Source organism: Marmota flaviventris, chromosome 14, assembly GCF_047511675.1.
Source record: "Marmota flaviventris isolate mMarFla1 chromosome 14, mMarFla1.hap1, whole genome shotgun sequence".
Taxonomy (NCBI): domain Eukaryota; kingdom Metazoa; phylum Chordata; class Mammalia; order Rodentia; family Sciuridae; genus Marmota; species Marmota flaviventris.
The window spans coordinates 87513183-87530791 of NC_092511.1; the positions used below are offsets into that span (position 1 = coordinate 87513183).

At 44.6% G+C, this 17609-nt stretch overlaps 1 protein-coding gene across 5 annotated transcripts in view; it reads right to left on the minus strand.

Annotated features, from left to right (window-relative positions):
• Window positions 1-17609, minus strand: part of Inpp4a (inositol polyphosphate-4-phosphatase type I A) — a 134340-nt gene that overhangs the window by 38028 nt on the left and 78703 nt on the right. For all 5 annotated transcript variants that reach the window (XM_071601859.1, XM_071601856.1, XM_071601857.1 and 2 more), the window contains exons 5-13: window positions 12003-12121; window positions 9099-9215; window positions 8740-8819; window positions 7068-7179; window positions 6325-6415; window positions 5786-5933; window positions 3350-3480; window positions 1398-1502; window positions 791-899 (exon numbers count right to left, since the gene is read on the minus strand). In XM_071601859.1, coding sequence (XP_071457960.1) covers window positions 791-899; window positions 1398-1502; window positions 3350-3480; window positions 5786-5933; window positions 6325-6415; window positions 7068-7179; window positions 8740-8819; window positions 9099-9215; window positions 12003-12121 — 1012 coding nt within the window. The remainder of the gene's footprint in view (window positions 1-790; window positions 900-1397; window positions 1503-3349; window positions 3481-5785; window positions 5934-6324; window positions 6416-7067; window positions 7180-8739; window positions 8820-9098; window positions 9216-12002; window positions 12122-17609) is intronic.

The following is a 17609-nucleotide window of genomic DNA, read 5'->3' on the forward strand; positions in this document are numbered from 1 at the left end:
CACGACACCTGGGATTAGGGCTCTCCCCAACCCAGGGTGGATTGCTGCCCCCCCATGTTTCCAACACCCTCTGTGGGCCTGCTCCAGGTACGATTCACCCAAATGGTGCTTGCTGAATTGTCTGCTCCTGGGAAAGCCCCTGAGCTCGACAGGGTCAGGCCCAAATCTGCTAAGCTCTGGTCACCAGTGTCAGCTCAGTTTACTGAAGGCTGGCAGCAAGGCCAGCTCTCTGCCTCAGCTCCTCTCCCCCTGCTGCATATGCTGCATCCACCATGTCCTTGTCTGAAATGCTTTTCCCCATCCTGACTGCCTGGCAATTTCCTACTCAAGACAGTAGCTTCATGAGACCCCTGGATCTTTTCAATACTGGGAATGTTCACCCAGGCTCTCCTCCAGGAAAGGAAACAATGTGCCTCAGACTTTACACTTCTGTGTTCAAGTACCTGGCCTGGGACTCCAAAGGAAGCCAAGTCAGCAGATAGTGCACACAGGCTGCTGCCTGAAGCATCACTCAAAGGTGGATCACAGAATGCTGTTCACTTTGAAGGTCTGGGACCACCAATGCGGTGCCATCACCCACCCAGCTCAGTCTCTCTCTCTCTCTCTCTCTCTCTCTCTCTCTCACACACACACACACACACACACACACACACAGCAGCATAGGGTCCTGCCACGCAAAAGCAGATTGAATGGCTGGATGTTTGTGATTGTATTTAGATTATTATTATTTTTTTAACTGAGAAGCGTCAAACAGCTGTACAAGAACCACAAACCCCTTCCTTCTACTTACTGTTTCTTGGTCTCTTCAAATTTGTGCAGCTTTTTGCGGAGACCTCCTGATTTAAAACCTTGGCAGTGTGCTGCTGGTGCTCCAATGGTGACAATGTCGTAGTTCTGATCTGAATGACAGAAAGCTCACCTCTGTTACTCAGGCTCAGGCCTGTGGACAGCCAGCTACAGAGAGAGGCACACCATCTAGGATGCTGCCCCTGCAACCTTGGTTGCCTTGATTCCACAGCCTGGGGCTTGGGGGGCCTGCAGGAGCACTGCTCCACTGTCTCTGCAAAAGGGCTTCTCTGCTTTGGGTGGGCCACGTGGGGCTGCAGGAAGCTAGCGCAACACTCGTTCTCCCCCTTCCTGGGAAAGGGTGAATGGCGGGCAACTTTCTGCCATGGAAGCACAAAAGGAAGTTGGAGGGAGGAGAGACAGGAGCAAAGGCTCTGGGCTCTTGAACTGGGACCTTCCCAAGGTCCTAGGGAGGTGTTTCTTCTTGGAGTCACCTGGCAGTAGAGCACACAGGGAAACTAGGACAGATGTGGAGTAGCCCAGGGACCAAATATTCAGGGGAAAAAAAAAAATGTAATGTGGTTCAAAAAGAGGGGCCAAAAAGTAGGTACCTGATCCGCCATCGTCTTGAACTCTCATCCTTTGTATATGCAGGTTTGTGGGAACAAATTCTAACTTTTTATCTGCTTTCAAACTGCTTGCTTTAAATGAGGGACCTGAAAAATGGAATATGAGAAAATGAAGGTCACCAGCAGATCATGAAGAGCACGCTGCTGCTGCTGCTGCAGGAAGGCAGGCATATACTGACTGACTTAGAAAACTCTGAGTTGCACACAAGCAAGTTTCGTCTCCAGGTGGTAGGTTGGAGGGCAGCTCACCAGCCAGGAGAACCAGCTTCAGAAAGCTACGGGAGTAAGGAGGACATGCCTTCCACGAATCAGCCTGCAACTCAGAGATCTGAGCCTGTGCCGCACACTGTCAACAACTCCAGGTAAGGCAATGGGTCCATGCCAGAGACCACCTGTTTCAACCCTAGAGACTTTCCCAGCCCAAGATTTTAGAACAACTGGTTTGGCTAGAGTAACACATCTCAATCCTAAAAAGTGATGGCAAGGTCTGCTCATTCCCCCAGGTCCACAGGAGAGCAACAGAGCACAACTGCAGCCTCAGGGGCACACAGCTCACCAGCAACCTGTGTGCCAGGCTCGTTAGGAAGCCTGGTTGATGTTTTATAACCACTCTCCACAATCTTATTTCTCTGATCAGAATCTAGAATCCGTAACTAAGAACCTCATGCCTACCAAACGAAGGGATGACAACTGAAATGATAATCAGAAGAAAAGAAATAAATAGCCCATCTAGTGAAAAACCATGAATTGTACTGTCAGCCTGAGATGGCAGCCCAGCAGCTGTGTGGTTTGCATTCTGTCACAGGAGTTTACTCCCTAGAGTCTGATACTCATGCTGAGCCTCTGGGCCAGCAGCCTGGATGTCCTGGGACCTAAGAGAAATGAAGAACCCAGACCTGATTTTTAACAAGATTCTCAAAGTATCTGGAAGCCACTGACATTTGAGCAGCTCTCTACTCTAGAAAACCCGAGGCTGTGTGGACTCCACTTTCCTGGGTAACACTCATCGAGCATGGGTAAGTGCCTAGGTTTTTTCAGCAAATGCTGCCACTTCTCAGTGATACACTTAGACTTGCTCTTCGGGCTCAGATCCAGCCTATGTACCACCATCTTGTAAGACCTAGGTTTGGCTTTTTTCCACCCAAAGTTGTGGACAGGTTCACATGTTCTTTGCCAAAATTACATAAAGGGCTTATGATTTTTTCCTTTAACCCTAAAATATTATGTAGAGAAGAAGAAGGGAAGAATATGAAGACAGAATAATTTGAAGCAATAAATAGCAAAAAAACAACAAAAAAATTATTTCCAGTCAGAATAAAAGGGAAATGAGTTAAGAACTGCTTTCTAAGTATTTTGAAAATCAAATGGCATCTTTAAAGAATAAAGGGTGTAACGTGGGCTGGGGAAGTAGCTCAGGGGACTGCTTGCCTAGCATGCCTGAGGCCCTGGGTTCAATCCCCAGCACTGCCAGAAAAAAAGAAAAAGAAAAGGAAAAGGCAAGATGTTTGCACTTAGCTTTCTTCTTTGAGTCTTTTGACAACTGCTATGTTCAATGAATATTTAAACAAGAAAATCTACAAAACTGCTTTGCCTCAAAGCAAATAGCCTATATCCTTTTGGTCGCTTCAATGGTATTAGATGAAGAAACTACACAAACCAATAATAGCTTGTAATCTTATCTCCCCTAAATTTCATCCTACAGTCGTTGTATTGGCAGATAAGAGCAGAGAAGGACTTTTCTGTGCAATTCACATTTGTTATTTTAATTAACATCTGAAAAAAAACCCATATGTGAAAGAATTCACACCTACATGAAAATCTATTTTTAAAAACCCACTCAAGAGTGTCAGTGAGTATGTGAGCCACCTGGGTTCCAGGTCTCTGGTGGGGCAAGTGGGAAGTATATGCGCCTGGAGGGGACGGGCCACACCCACCTTTGTACTGATGGAGGTCGCTCAGGTTCTCCTGGTATGTGAGGATCACTGTCTGGTACTGGGTGACGATCTGGCGCCTGAGGCTCTCCCAGCAAGGGGAGAGCTCCCCCAATTCCTCCAGCTCACAGACTCTGCAAGCAAGATACATATTAGGCCATGGGGCTAGCCACAGAATGTGCACAGAAGTAGCACTGGTGCCCAGAGAGGGCCAGGTCAGCGGTCACACTGCCAGTCTAAAGGGCAACCAGGGAGTGGGTGGACAGACGGCTGCATGAAAGGCAGACCCGCTGGCCACAGCAGGAAACAGAGAAGCTTTCATAGGACCTCAGATAACTGCTCAAGGGTTACAACATGAAGGTGGAAAAGACAGGTGTCAAGTGCAGCTCCACTATGGGACACCGCTCAGGCACAGGCAGGACCTGCATGCCATCCTCCACATCAGAGAGTACTGGAGGCATGTGAATAACTGCCAGAGACCATCTCCCCTCAGGGCTATCAGGACAGTCTCCTCATCTCCCAGATTCTGATGAGGTGTAGGCTTTCTAAGCTTCTCGGCTACAGCCTAGGGCTGGCTCCTAGCAGCAGGGCCCAGAGCTCAGCTAGTGCTGCAGCCATGGCCCCTCTGTCTCAAGGTCCTCCTCCCTGGATGTGGGACAAGGACCATGAGGAGCTGGCACCTCGGCATAATCTTCCTTTCACTGCTATGGATATGAGGAACTGTCTGCATCTGAAAGTGGAGCATTGTGTCATTAGCTGGTTGAATCAGACTGCCCTTGCTTGGGCCTCGTCTTCTAGATGTGCTTGAGGGAGGGGATGGGTGAAGGGGAAGAAGGGAAGAAAAAGGGATTGTTATCTTCAGGAAACTCCAACTTGTGTAATAAGCACAAGCTCAAATATAAACTCCTTAGTTCAACGGTAATAACTACATGAGCATAAAAAGCAACACACGAGAAGAATTAAAGAAAAAGGATGACTGTATTAGGAAATGGGACTGAGGAAGGATAAAAGCTAAATCTCTCATCACAGAAAGGTAGTAGCTAATCCCTGAAGACAATTAATGACAAGAGGACTTGAAACACACAGTCAGAAACACAGTACTAAGCACCACACCCACGAAAAGCAACAGCTTCCATAAAGGACATCAGCAGCAGAGGGAAAAGTGAATTTAATAAAAGTTTTTAGGAATCAACTAAGTTATTTGAAGTTACAAAAAAAGTTTTGCCATTTTATCATTAGCAAAATAGCAAAATTAACATACAAGAACACCCAGTGCAGGCAGGACCATGGTGGAACAGCCCTGGTCTGAGGTCATACCTGGGCACAGGGGCTCTGCCGGCCACTATCTTGTGGTATTTTTGCCCTGTGTGGCACATGGCTGCTCTCTATATTCCAGGTGCCAGTTAAACATTGCCACCTCCCCGAGGCCTGCCCTGACCACCCTTTTTCTTGCTCCCTTTTCATGTCTGACACTCACTGACACATCTGGCTCTCCTGCATACTGCTCCCTGTTCTCCATTTCCGACCACACCTGGTGCCCCACTGACCACACTGCCTGACACGCTGCTGCTGCTAACAACACCACAACTCTTGAACTAAAGCACCTGTCCAATGAATGACTGCTTTCCAGGTGTACCACACAGAACAGGAAAGCATGCCATGATTAAAAACTAAAACATGAAAACTGAAGATACATGGGAAAACAGATTGCACCTATGAAAATATATGCAAAGATGGACAAAACTAAGAAAAATTTTAGAAATCAAAATTACTTCTAAAAACGTTCATGCAGAAAGTAAGCAAACTATTAACAGTTGGTGAAAATAGATAAAAGGTATCTGGGCATTCAATGCATTATTCTTGCCATTTTTCTCCAAGTTTGAATTTTTTTTCAAGAAAAAAATTAAAATAGTTGTATTAGAACAATGGGATTCTGGTTGTCTTGTTGTCTTTCATGCTTCTGTTCTATGGTGTTGATAATTAACATCATTTTAGAATAAGGAGTGGAAATGACAGCCTGGGACAGACAGAAGACAAAGTCTGCAGGCCTTAGGACTGATGGAGTATGCCCTGGGATAAGTGGGGCTGAGGGGGCGGGACCCTTGCTCCAGGGAGCCAGAGTGCCTGGACAGGTCCTCCTCAGTCCTGTGGAGGCCCCACCTCTGTGGCCCTAAGCTAGGAAACCACCAGGCAGCTGTTTCAAACTTCCTGAAGGCCAGGAAGAGAAGGAAGAAAAGGGGAGGGCAGGAAGAAGTGCTGAGTTCTGGGCACACTCCGGGTCTTAGACACACCACCGTGTGAAGTCCTGCCCTGGGAGCTGTGATACAGATGAGCAAGCAGAGGCAGAGACTCAGTCCAGTGCACCTTTGCCCACCAAGTCTCGGGAAGGAAGGGACACCATGTAGGTTGACAAGTGGCTGCCCCTCAGTGGGGCCTCACCTGGCCGCGTCTTCTTCCAGCAGGAGCTTCACAAACTGCCGGGGCACGTGTAGGGAAAGCACACTCTCCGCCATCTGCTCCAGGATCCGCAGATGGTTGCCATCGGTGGTAGGGAACCGATACATACGGCAGATGGCGCCCCCGAACACTGAGGTAGAAGGTGGGGGAGGTAGAGGTGGTGGATGAGACCTGCCTCCTGGGTCCTTCCACCCAGGCCCTCGGCGATGCTGATGCTCCCAAGTCCTCTCCTGTTCTTCCAAGGGAGTCACCAAGCCACTGAGCCTCAACGTTCCTCCCCTGTGACAAGCAACCTTTTTGTCCCAGAAAAGGTAACTAACTTTAAAGTGCAAGGGGCTAGAGGTGGGGAATGGCAGTCACTAAACCAATGTGAAACAAGAAAGGGTGAAAGGAGGAAGAGACCCTTCCTCTAGGTATTTCAAACTCTGTGCACTGCTGAAATAATGGCACATTGACGAGCAACAGGCAGGTGACAATCAGGGCCCAAGTAGACAAGAGCACCAACCAAGGAAGCTGTTTACCTGACTTCAGTAAAGTGTCTTTACGCAGTGAGGCATATTTGGATCGGATTCCCAGGGCCTCAGTCAAACTCTCATCAACAGGCAGAACCATCTAAAAACAGGACCAGGAAAGCATGAGACCCGGCCTACTCCAGTGCACTCAGCAGAAAGGGGGACTCCCGCGCCACAGAGAAGCTCTGGAGTGGGCTGCCCATGCCAAGGTCGCTCCCCTCCCCGGGCACCCGGAAAACTCCACGCACACCCTATTTTCCTCAGAGATGCGTCTCCTCACTCACTTCACCTCGGGTTTCAGTGGTGTGGTGTGCAAAACAAAAGGGAAGGACAGGCACATTCTGAATAAGATGAGACACCGTCAGACCTTACAACTAGGACTATGCAGTGTTGGAACTCTTAAATTAGAGCTCTCGTTGAGGGCTCAGGGCTTCTGAGTGAGGGATGGGCAGGAGGGTGCTTGCTGGAGAGGAGTGGGTCCTGAGGAGATGGGGTGTACGAGGTGACTATGGGGTCTGTGTGTGTCTGGGGAGAGTTATTACCAAAATCTAAGGGATGACCTGGTCTCAACAGCCTCTCCTCTCACACTCTCAAGCCGAGTCCTCACTCTCTCCTCCTCCTTGGAGCCATGCCTGGAGGATTTGAGTGTCCTGCGGGGCAGCTGCAAGGAGCAGGCACAGAGGCCCAGCCCCAACACCAACTGACTGGCCCTCCCAGTCCTTCTGAGGGAGAGAAGGAGGTGGCCTACTCACCCTGCCATTGACAGTGTCTACAGACCGGGTCACAGGGGGCCGCTGATCTGACTTCTCCTCCATCTGCCAGCCGATCACGGTGATGTTGCCCACACGATCACTCTCTGCAGACCTGCAATAAGCAGCGTGCTTTGGTGAGGGTTGTCACTGTGTGTCTTTTCTGCTTAAAAGCAAAGTTGAGCCATCCTGAACTTTTCAGGGGTCCTGGGAGTGGCAAGACCCAGCCAGCTGGTTAGTCAGTCACCTGTCACTGCTATGTGCCCCCTCTGGGAGAGACACACAAGGAAACCAGGGGGCACAAGAGAGGGCTGCATCTGATGGGACAGTGTGGATGCGCCTGGTGAAGTAGGAGGGGGCCTCCCTGACGAGAAGCCACCACTGGCCCTGGAGGTCACTGCTCAGGGGTGATAGGGTGCATCTCAGATTCAGGGATAAAGAGTATCTTTTTCTGGCAATGGACCACTTTCTGTTCCTTCCCACCTCACCCTCAAGGCTTCATGAGCACTAGGCCTAGGCTGAGACTCCAGGCAAACTGAGACCACACAGGACTGCCTGAAGGCCCTGCATCCTGAAGTGATGTAGCCCATGCCACCCCAGCCCTGGTTGTCTTTACCAGCAAGGTCCCTCAGGGTGGATGATGGCTGTGCCCATCTGAATCATCCATCAGAGTGCCAGGGACACCTTCGAGCCCCAAGTGTTTCATTTATGATGTCTGAGTCAGTCTGGTTCCAATTTTTATCATATCTAATGACCATTTCCTTTGTGACTTTCTGTCACTGTTCTCATGCCCAGAGAAGTCCTTGAGCTCCTTTTCCAAAGGAAGATGTCCACTTCTCACAACTAACTCTAATCCAACTAGATTTAGTTCTGGCACTTGATCTACCTACATATTTTCCCTCAACAGCAATTTCCCTCACATGAGCTCTAATTTTAACCAATATTCTTCCTTTTCCTGCATTGCGTTCTCCCTACACACCCAGGACTGATGCAGGGCTCTCATCCTGTGGGCAGATTGGACAGCCAATGCTCCCAACACTGTCATTACTTATGGTAGCTTCCAAATGCCTCAAAATTGCAGAGACTTTGTTGAATTTTCTTTGCTATTTTAGATTATTCCCCTAGGCAATATATGTCCAATTTTTACATGATTTTGAATAAAGAACAACATGCCAGGGTTTTGGTGGGAACTGCCCCTAAAATCACTTGGAGAAGGACTGACATCTCGACACTTTTCATCTTCCTGTCTAGGGATGCAGTGGGGGTTTCCCTTTCATTCATTCACTCATTCAACAAACACTTCCTGAGCATAGCCCTGTTCTAGGTGGTTAGAATATCAATGAACAAAGCAGAAAAAAAATCCTCCCTACAGGAGATTATGCTCTACTGCGAAAGGGAAGATGACAGCTACATTTAGTATTATCAGGTCTGGGCCCTCTAGATCTGATACAGCTGTGCTCATATGTCCGACAGACAGCACGCATTTCCATCCTGACCGATTCTCTGATGGGCAGGGTGGTTCATCTTGCCTTACCTCAGCAGAAAATACCACTGGCTCAGACCTGCCTCTGGGGAAGCCAGGGTGTCCTCTCAGAAAAGGAAGTAGGGCCTTTCCCCACCTGTCCCTGGACCCACAATTCCAGAGCCTTTCAAAGGAATAAGAGCAAATACCAACCTTAGTGTTAAGTGTAACCTGTGATGCCTGTCCTGGAGCAGATCTTTGACAACGAATGTTCCAGAGCCAAGTAAATACATCTGAAGAGGCGGAGAGAGAGAGAAGCATAAGTGCACTCATCTGCCTCTGGTCCAGTTGCCACACCCAGGGGAGTGGTGCTGCTTCCCATAGCCATCTCACACTCATCTTAGAAGCCCATGAGGAATGCTCAGAAAGCAATTCCCAAAGACAAATGTGTTAGACATGAGTTGCTTTGTGAGCCAGTAGTGAAATCAATCCTGTGCTCACCACTCACTCAAATGATTACACAACTGTAAAAATGGGGAGAAAATTCCATGAACCATGGCATGTTACTTAACTGTTCCCTGAGATCTATCTTTGACATCATATACAGATAATTTGATTTGTGTCATCTGATTGATAAGAGAGTCTTGAAAGAAGGCAATGCTGCTCAGAAATATAGGATTATTGGTTCCCTAGAAGAAAAAAGAAAACAATCAGAGTTGGATTTTTAAAAAATAATTGTTTTTGAAGTAATCTAACATTTTCAGAATGAGAAACTAACATTTTACTGACTCGGAGTACCTAATGTAATGGCAGCATGAGACCAAAAATGTGCTATCCCAAAGAGGAAAATGCAGTCTGCCGCAGACTGTTAAGATCCAGACACAACAAATAGGCCTGCGGTGCAAGTTGCTACTGTGGGCTCATTTCTAAGGTTCCCACTCAGGAGGAGGAATTTTGTAAAGTGAAACCGTGTGCCACATGCACACCTATTCTCAGTGTCACGGCTTCAGATGTGCTGCACATTTGGACTTACCACTTTGGGCTGTCTCTTTAAGATGTACAAACAGGGAAGAAGAAATGGCTTATTATTTCTAGACTCCTCTGCTTGGAATAATTAAAGCTTGACTTTTAAAAGCTATCTCATTTTAAAAAATATTTATTTTTAGTTGTTGACAGACCCTTATTTTATTTATTCATATGTGGTGCTGAGAATCGAACCCAGTACCTCACACATACCAGGCAAGTGTACTATTGCTGAGCCCCAGCCCAGCCCCAAAGCTATTTTTCTTTTAGGCCCAGCTGCTAGTTTCTAGATCATAGGTGGCTATTTCCTGGCAACATAGCCCGCCCCTCAAGGCGCTACGGCATCCTCTCTCTCAGGCAGTGCGGAACACCATAGCTAAGCTGCTCTGTTTCCTGTTGGCACCTGCTGTGATGCTCTGATGTCGGGCCTCTGGCTGGTTCTCTCTGCAGCTCCAGCTCCAGTCTCTCCATGTCTGCTGGACAGTCCCTCCTGGGGAATCTCCCTCCATCATCCATGGTAAAGCTGTCTCTGACTCTTTCCAAGCAGGCTAAACACCTGTGGGCCTGCTTTGGTGCCTCCTCCATCACTGTCAACCACCCAGCAGCCATGAACTTCTACAAGCTCCACCTCCTGAGCCTCTCTCACATTCATCCCTTCCTTCCACTTCCTCCCTCTGCCAAAGTCAGTTCCTGCATAACTCCCCCAAACACCTGTCCAAATCAGGACACCTGGTCATGTGACTTCCCTGCAGCCCGCAGTGGCTGGCTGTGTGCCACATCACCAACTCTCTGGCCATCCAGTCCTTCTGTCCTTGCCCTCCTTGCCTGAGCCCACACTAAGCAGGATAGCTATTCCCAAACCCACATGATGCTTGTTATCATGCTGCCTTTGCAGAGCTACCACTGAACAAGCTCTTCCACATGAGGACCAGCCACGTGGGCATCACCTGGGCGTCTGTGAGGAACAGAGTCCTGGGCTCCACCCTGGACCTGCTGGGGCAGAATTTCATCCAGCCCCTCTAAGGAAGCTGCTCTGACCCTCAGAGCTAGATAGGTCGCCGTGTCCTGGCTTGCCTCACCGTGCTACTCTACACTGCCCCAAGGTGCTGTGTATGGAGGTGGACCTGTTCCTTTCTGCCTCCCCCCTCACAGGCTGGGAACACCCGAGGACAGGGACTCTGCCCCTGTGTCATTACCTCTCACTGAGCTTGATGTGTGGGCAGTGCTAAAAACCACAACAGTTGACCTAACCTTGGAAACAAGTTTCTAAGAGACTAAAAGAATACTCTAGCTTCCAAAATTTAAAACTGTTTTTATGTAAAATTATGTACTATTATGTCTTTATGTGAAAATGTAAAAATAATGTAAATGCAGTTTAATTTAGTTGGTTATTCTTCACATTCCAAATTAAACCCTATGGAATTTCACACTGCAACTTATGTGATGCATCAATTATCTTAAGGGATTTTGTAAAATTTTTTCAGTACATGCATAAATTAATTTAAAGTAGAGTTAACATATATGGTAGAGCGCTTGCCTGGCACATATGAGGCACTAGGTTTCTTAGCACCACATAAAAAAGAAAGAAAGAAAGGTATTGTGTCTATTTACAACAAAAAAAGTACTTTAAAAAAATTCAAAAGGATATAAAGATAGGCAAGGTGCAGAGGTGCAGGCCTATAATCCCAGCTCACGAGGCTGAGGCAGGAGGATCACAAGTTCAAGGCCTGCCTTGGCAAATTAGCAAGCAAGACCTGTCTCTACTACTAGGATGCAGCCTGGTAGTAGAGCACTTGCCTAGCATGTGCAAGGACCTGGTTCAATCCCCACTACTGTGAAAAACAAAAAATAAAAATAAAAACCAACAAAACTAAGGATATGTGCCAGTAAGAGGACTGATTAATAGACAGAACTCTTCCAAATTTTGATTAACAACCACAATTTTTTTCCTGTAATCCCAACTACTAGGGAGGCTGAGGCCGTAGGACTAAAAGTCAGAAGCCAACCTGGGGAACTTTGTGAGATCCTATCTCAAAATAAAATAAAAAAGGTCAGGGATGAGGCTCAGTGGTACAGTGCTTGCTTAGCATGTATGAGGCCTGAGGTTCAATCCCCAATACCGTCACCTCCTTACCCAAAAAAGAGCACAATTCCAAATTAAACCCTATGGAATTTAAAAGTAGCAGCCAGCTGGAAATGACAAGGAAGAATTAGGCCTTCTTAAGAGGCAATGAACCTTAGAAGATCACTGCTCCAAATACCCATCAAATAGTTAATCAAAAACTGTCAAGGACATGGCAAATGAGTGGAATGAAAAATATCAATGTACTGAAAACTCTGTAAAACCAACAACTCACATAAACACAACTGTAGCTAAGATGCTCGGAAAGGAGCAGTGTCCGGTGAGGCTGTGAATACCATGGCAGCGAATCCCAGGCCCCCAGAACACCCACCTCAATGATCTCTGTCTGTGCATGCTTCGTCCAGAACGCCTGAGGAGGGGTGGTGACGCTCACTGCTACAAAACTATTTGGTTTTCGATCTAGCGATGGCGTATGCAACTCACTGCAAGCTACAGAATCAAGACAGGAAAAAAACAAATTCTTCAAAACCAGGCGCTGGTTAGCTGTATGTTCCAAGCCAAAAGAAAGCAGACGATGACACTCGGGAGGATAAGATGATCACACTGTCACAGGAAAGTGATTTTACAAATTTCAGTCTTTCCCCCTTCCTTTGCCCTTCTCCCGCCCTGCAGGACAGCAGGCCCACAGCTGCAGAGGCAGGTGGTGTTAAAGATGGCTTCCTACGTCCACACAACGGAAAACAGAGCTAGCTCTCTCTCTTGGGGGTCCTCCATATGCCCCCAACAGCTGGCCTTCGATAGTGAACTGAATTCCAACCAAATGACCAAGAAGACACAAGTCTGAAATCTACAACAGGGCTCCACGTGCCTGCATCCTGTGACAGTGTGGCTAACTCTAAGCCCAGCACCCCCCGCATCTTGGTGTGAGCATCAATGTATATTGGGAATAAAATTAAAATTCTATGGCAAAATAAAAAAAAAAAAAAACACTTTATTTTGAAAATGTCATTGTTCATCTATTCTCCTAATAAGACACATTATGTGCAAAATACTCAGTGTAACTTCTCAGAACTAAAGATATCTTGCAGAACCATTTTGGTTGAAAAATATGATGTGCTACGTAGACTGAAGTACACATCTGATAGTACACTCTGAATAGTACACATCTCAGATAATTCTATCACAGAAGTGATCCACAGGAAAAACTTACATCTCATTGAATCTAACATGCTCTCTGACATAAAATGCACTATGAAAGGGGAAAAACAAAACCCACTGTCATTAAACTATGCTATGCCATTGAGAGGAAGTTATTTCCTTAAATTAAAGAGATTTTAAAATGTGAAAAAGGTATATCTTGGATTTGAGAAAATACACAACAAATCAATGTTCAACAGCAGTAAAAATAATTAGCTTTTTTGGTGGGATTCATTTAGAAAAACATAAATGTTCAGCTGCTCCCTTTAAAATTATGAATAGAGAAAAGTAAAATTAACTCAGTTTTTCAAAATGAAAACGTTCTGGAGATAGGTGGTGGTGGCAGGCATATAATTTAATATCATTCAACTGTACACTTTAAAATGTTTAAAATGGTAACATTTATACTATGTGTATTCTGTCACAATGAAAAAATAGAAAGTCTACCTTCAACTCTAATTTAAAAAAACATCCGCATGTCCACAACAGGAGGGACAAATGCAGAGGTAATGCAGAAGGAGGAGAAGGCTTGGGATGAAGACAGTAATACAGACAAAAGAAGCAATAATTAGAAAGAAAGAAAATGATGAAAAGAAAAGTCAGGAAAATACAAAGCAATGGAAGGAGGAGAGGCAAACTTGATGGAGGGGTTGGGGTGGGAGACGCCTTGCTGTGTTTGAGGCGGTTTGGCTGAGAAGGTTTGTTCAAGAGGCCACTTGGAGGAAATTACTGGCTATCATTGTCCTTTGAAAGGATCTAACCATTGCACACAGCCCACACTGCTCTTTAGGGTTCTAATTACACTCTGCCTGCCATTAGCATGGCCACACCAGCTCTTCTGCTGGCACATGCATGTGTGTGCTTTATTTCACACAGCCACTCTTCACTGAGCTATGCCCAGCTTGCCCAGGGCCCTTCTAGTGCTTGGCTTTCCAGTCCTTTCTACACCTGTGAGCTCAACACCTCAGCACTGTTTACACTGCAAGTCTGTGTTCACAACACCTTCTTTCAGCTTTCATGGTCTGAAAATGTCTCTATTTGTACCCAAATCCTTAAGATTATTTTCTCTAGGCAGTTACTTTCTCTAAAACCTTTAAACATTGTGTCTCTGAGTTTCTATTTCTTCTGTTATGAAGTCAACAGTCAGTCTAATTATTGCTAATCTGTGCTTTTGTACATGTTTGTTTGTGTTCTAGCAACTTTACTGATTTTCCCATTGACTTTGGCTTCCGACAGTTTAACTATGATGTATCTAGGGATATTTTATTTTTACTAGTTCTGTGACTTGCTGAATTTTATTAGCTGGGAAAAAATGCTCACCTATTAATACACTTTTTTTAAATTTGGTAGTTTTATTTTTTTCCCACAATTTTTATTGGTGCATTATAGTTGTACATATGGATGGAATTTGTTGTCACATACTTTATATGCATACAAATATATAATATAATTTGTCCAATACATACACTTCTGACCCTTCTCTGTTTCTTCTTGAACACAAACAGATACTCTCACTTTTTTTATACTCTTTTGTTTTTATTGTTGTTGTTTCCATTATTTTCTGTCTCTGGCTTCTTTTGGAAGTTCTCTTCTTGACTTATAATCTAAGACCATCAACTTTCTCTTCAACTGTGTCAATTCTGCTTCTCAGACCCACCCACAGGTTGTTAAACTTGCTGATCTGAATATTCACTTGGTTCTTTTATGGTTTTTCATTCTCTGATGAGGTGTCAATAATGTCTTTATTCTCTTTATTCCCCTTTAACTTAATGTTATGAACTGAATGCCTGTATCCCCTCAAAATTCACATATTAAAATCCTAACCCCAAGATGCTGGTGTCAGGAGGAAGAGCCTTTGGGAGGCCATTAGGCCGCAACAACAGAGTCCTCGTGAGTTGGAATTAGTGCCTTTAAAGAGGAGACATGCTCTCCTTGCTCTGCTCTTTGCTACATGAGGATACAACAAAATGGTCACCTGCAAAGCCAGCAGACAGTGGACCTGCTGGCTCCACAATCTTTGAATCCCCAGCCTCCAGAACTCTGAGAAATAAATTTCTTTTGCTAAAGCCACTCAGTCTCTGCTCTTGTTCCAGCAGCCCAACCTCACTAAAACAGCCAGCAACTTTCACATCCCAAATCTTTGTGGGTCTGTTTCTATTGTTTGTTATTTCTGTTTGTGTTTTTCAAAATTCATGAACTTATGCTGAATATAACTTTTTAAAAATTGTTTATAGGAATGACTTGAGGCCCAAGATGATGCTTTCTTCAGAAAAGACCTGTGATTGCCTCTACCAGGTTCTAAGAAGCACTGACATTCTTAACTTTTGGGAACTGAGTGGACCTGTAGCAAGCGCCTGCTTCTGGTTCCCTTTAATCTAGAAGTACAGTCTTTTCTATTCTAAACCAAAGTGAAAGGAATTTCACCAAGTATCTTTCCCCTTATGGGCCTTAGAAAAATAATTCCCATCACTTTGGTACTGAAGTATCTGAAGCCCTGCTCAGCTTTTTCTTGGGAGTCACTGTGAGCCCTCAAAAAAAAAAAAAAAAAAAAAAAAAAAAAAAACCCAACAACAATACTGTGTCTCCACCTTCAGCTCCATTACAGAGTTATCAGTTTCCTGGAAACATGAATAAGATACTTCTTAGATTTTTGCTCCTTTTTTCTAGATTTTTCTCCATTTTTTCAAGTTGTCCTTAATGGTAGGATTTGGTTTTTCATTGTCATTTAGAAGCATGTTAAGTTTTTTTCTTTATCCTTGGAATTTACAAGTTTCAAAAGGAGACACCTAGCAGTTGGTGAACATTTTGGGTCTTACATCCACCCTTCTTCCAGGAAAAGATTCTTCTGTTACTTCTGGCCTGCGGTTCCTCTTTCTGTCTCTTTTTCTTCTTCTGGGTCTCCTAAGCATTTAATAATACAATGCCAGATATTGTCACATCTCTTCACTCAAAATGCCTGATTCTTGATATTTATTCTTTGAGCTGTGAGATTGTTCCTTTGTTTGTTTTTATGTGTTTGTACTCATTTTTAGTAGTGTACTTTTGATTTTTTTTAAAAAAGATATTTTCTGTAAGATCTACTTCACACACTATAAAATCCACCACCCTCAAGTATACGATTCAGTGGTTGGTAGGGTATTACAGAGTTCTGAAACCATTACCATTATCTAGTTCCTTAACATTATCATCACTTCAAAAGAAAAACAAAACTGCCCATATGGGCTGGGGTTGTGGCTGAGAGGTAGAGCGCTTGCCTAGCATGCACGAGGCCCTGGGTTCGATCCTCAGCACCACATAAATATGTATATATATTATGTCTACCTATAGCTAAAAAATAAATACTAAAAAAAGCTATGGCCATAAACAATCATTTGCCATCCATCCCTCTTCCCCAGCCCTCCAGAAACCACTAATCTCTTCTGTATATATCTATCTATTCTGGACACTTTATATAAATGGGATCACACAGAATGTGGCCTTTTGTCTCTGGCTTCTTCGATCTGGCACGGTTTCAATGCTTACTCCTTCTACAGCCAGTATCAATACTCCACTCCTTTTTAGTGATGAATCATGATCTACTGAATGGGCATACTGCATACCGTTTGTCCATTCATCAATTAAGATATTTTGGTTACTTACACATTTTAGTTATTACAAAATAATGCTATAAACATTTGTATACATGTCTTCACGTGGATGTATCTCTTCATCTCTCACGTTCGAAGGACTTTTTTGCTGGATATAGAATTGTTGGATGACTGGCTTTTCCTTTCAGGAATGGGAATATGTCATCCTACTTCCTTCTGAACACCAGAGTTTGTGATAAGAAATGTTTACTCTTGCTGAAGATCCCTTGTACATAGTAAGTCACCTCTCTTGCTGCTTTTTAAATTCTTTGGCTTTTGATGGTTTAATTATAATGTCTCCAGGTGTGAATCTCTTTGAGCTTATCCAACTTGGAGTTTACTGGGCTTCTTATATGTTTTCCATCAAATGTGGGAAGTTTCTGGCCATGATTTCTTCAAGTATTTTTTCTCTCCCCTCCCCTCTGTCTTTTCCTGGAACTCCATTGAAACCTATGTTGGTACACTTATTTGGTGTTGTCCCACACGGCTCTGACACTCTCTTTATTTTTCTTCTTTTTGCTTTCTGTTCCTCAGACTGAAAAATGCCAATTGACCTGTCTTCTACATTTGCAGTTTCTTTCTCTGTCTGTGGTTGAGCCTTGTTTAATGGATTTTTAATTTCAATTATTATATTTTTGAACTGCAGAAATTCCATTTGGTTCTTTTTACAAATTTCTCTTTGGTTCTTTTCTGCCTTTGCACTGATATTCTCTATTTGGTGAGATACTGTTCTCATGCTTTTAATTAGTTCTTTAGACAGGATTTCCTTCCATTTTTTGAACATATTTAAAATAGTTGATTTAAAACTTTCGTCTAGTAGGTCAAATACCTGTGTTTCCTATAGTCAGTTCCTACTGACTATAGGTTTGTTTTGTTCTGTTAATTTCCCTGTATATGAACCATACTTTCTTGACCTTTTTGCATATCTCAATTCTTTGTTGAAAAATAGATTTAAAAAATCTACTGTGGCAACTCTGGAAATCAGGTCGCTTGCCCTGCCCTCCCCTCCCCAGGGTTTGTTGCTGCTTTTCTGTTGCTACTGATGTTCACCACCTCTGTCACTCACTCAGGGACTTGCCTCATCTAATTCTCTTCCACATGTGGCCACTGTAGCAACTACTATTAAGCTTAGTGGTCAGATAAAACTGGATAGA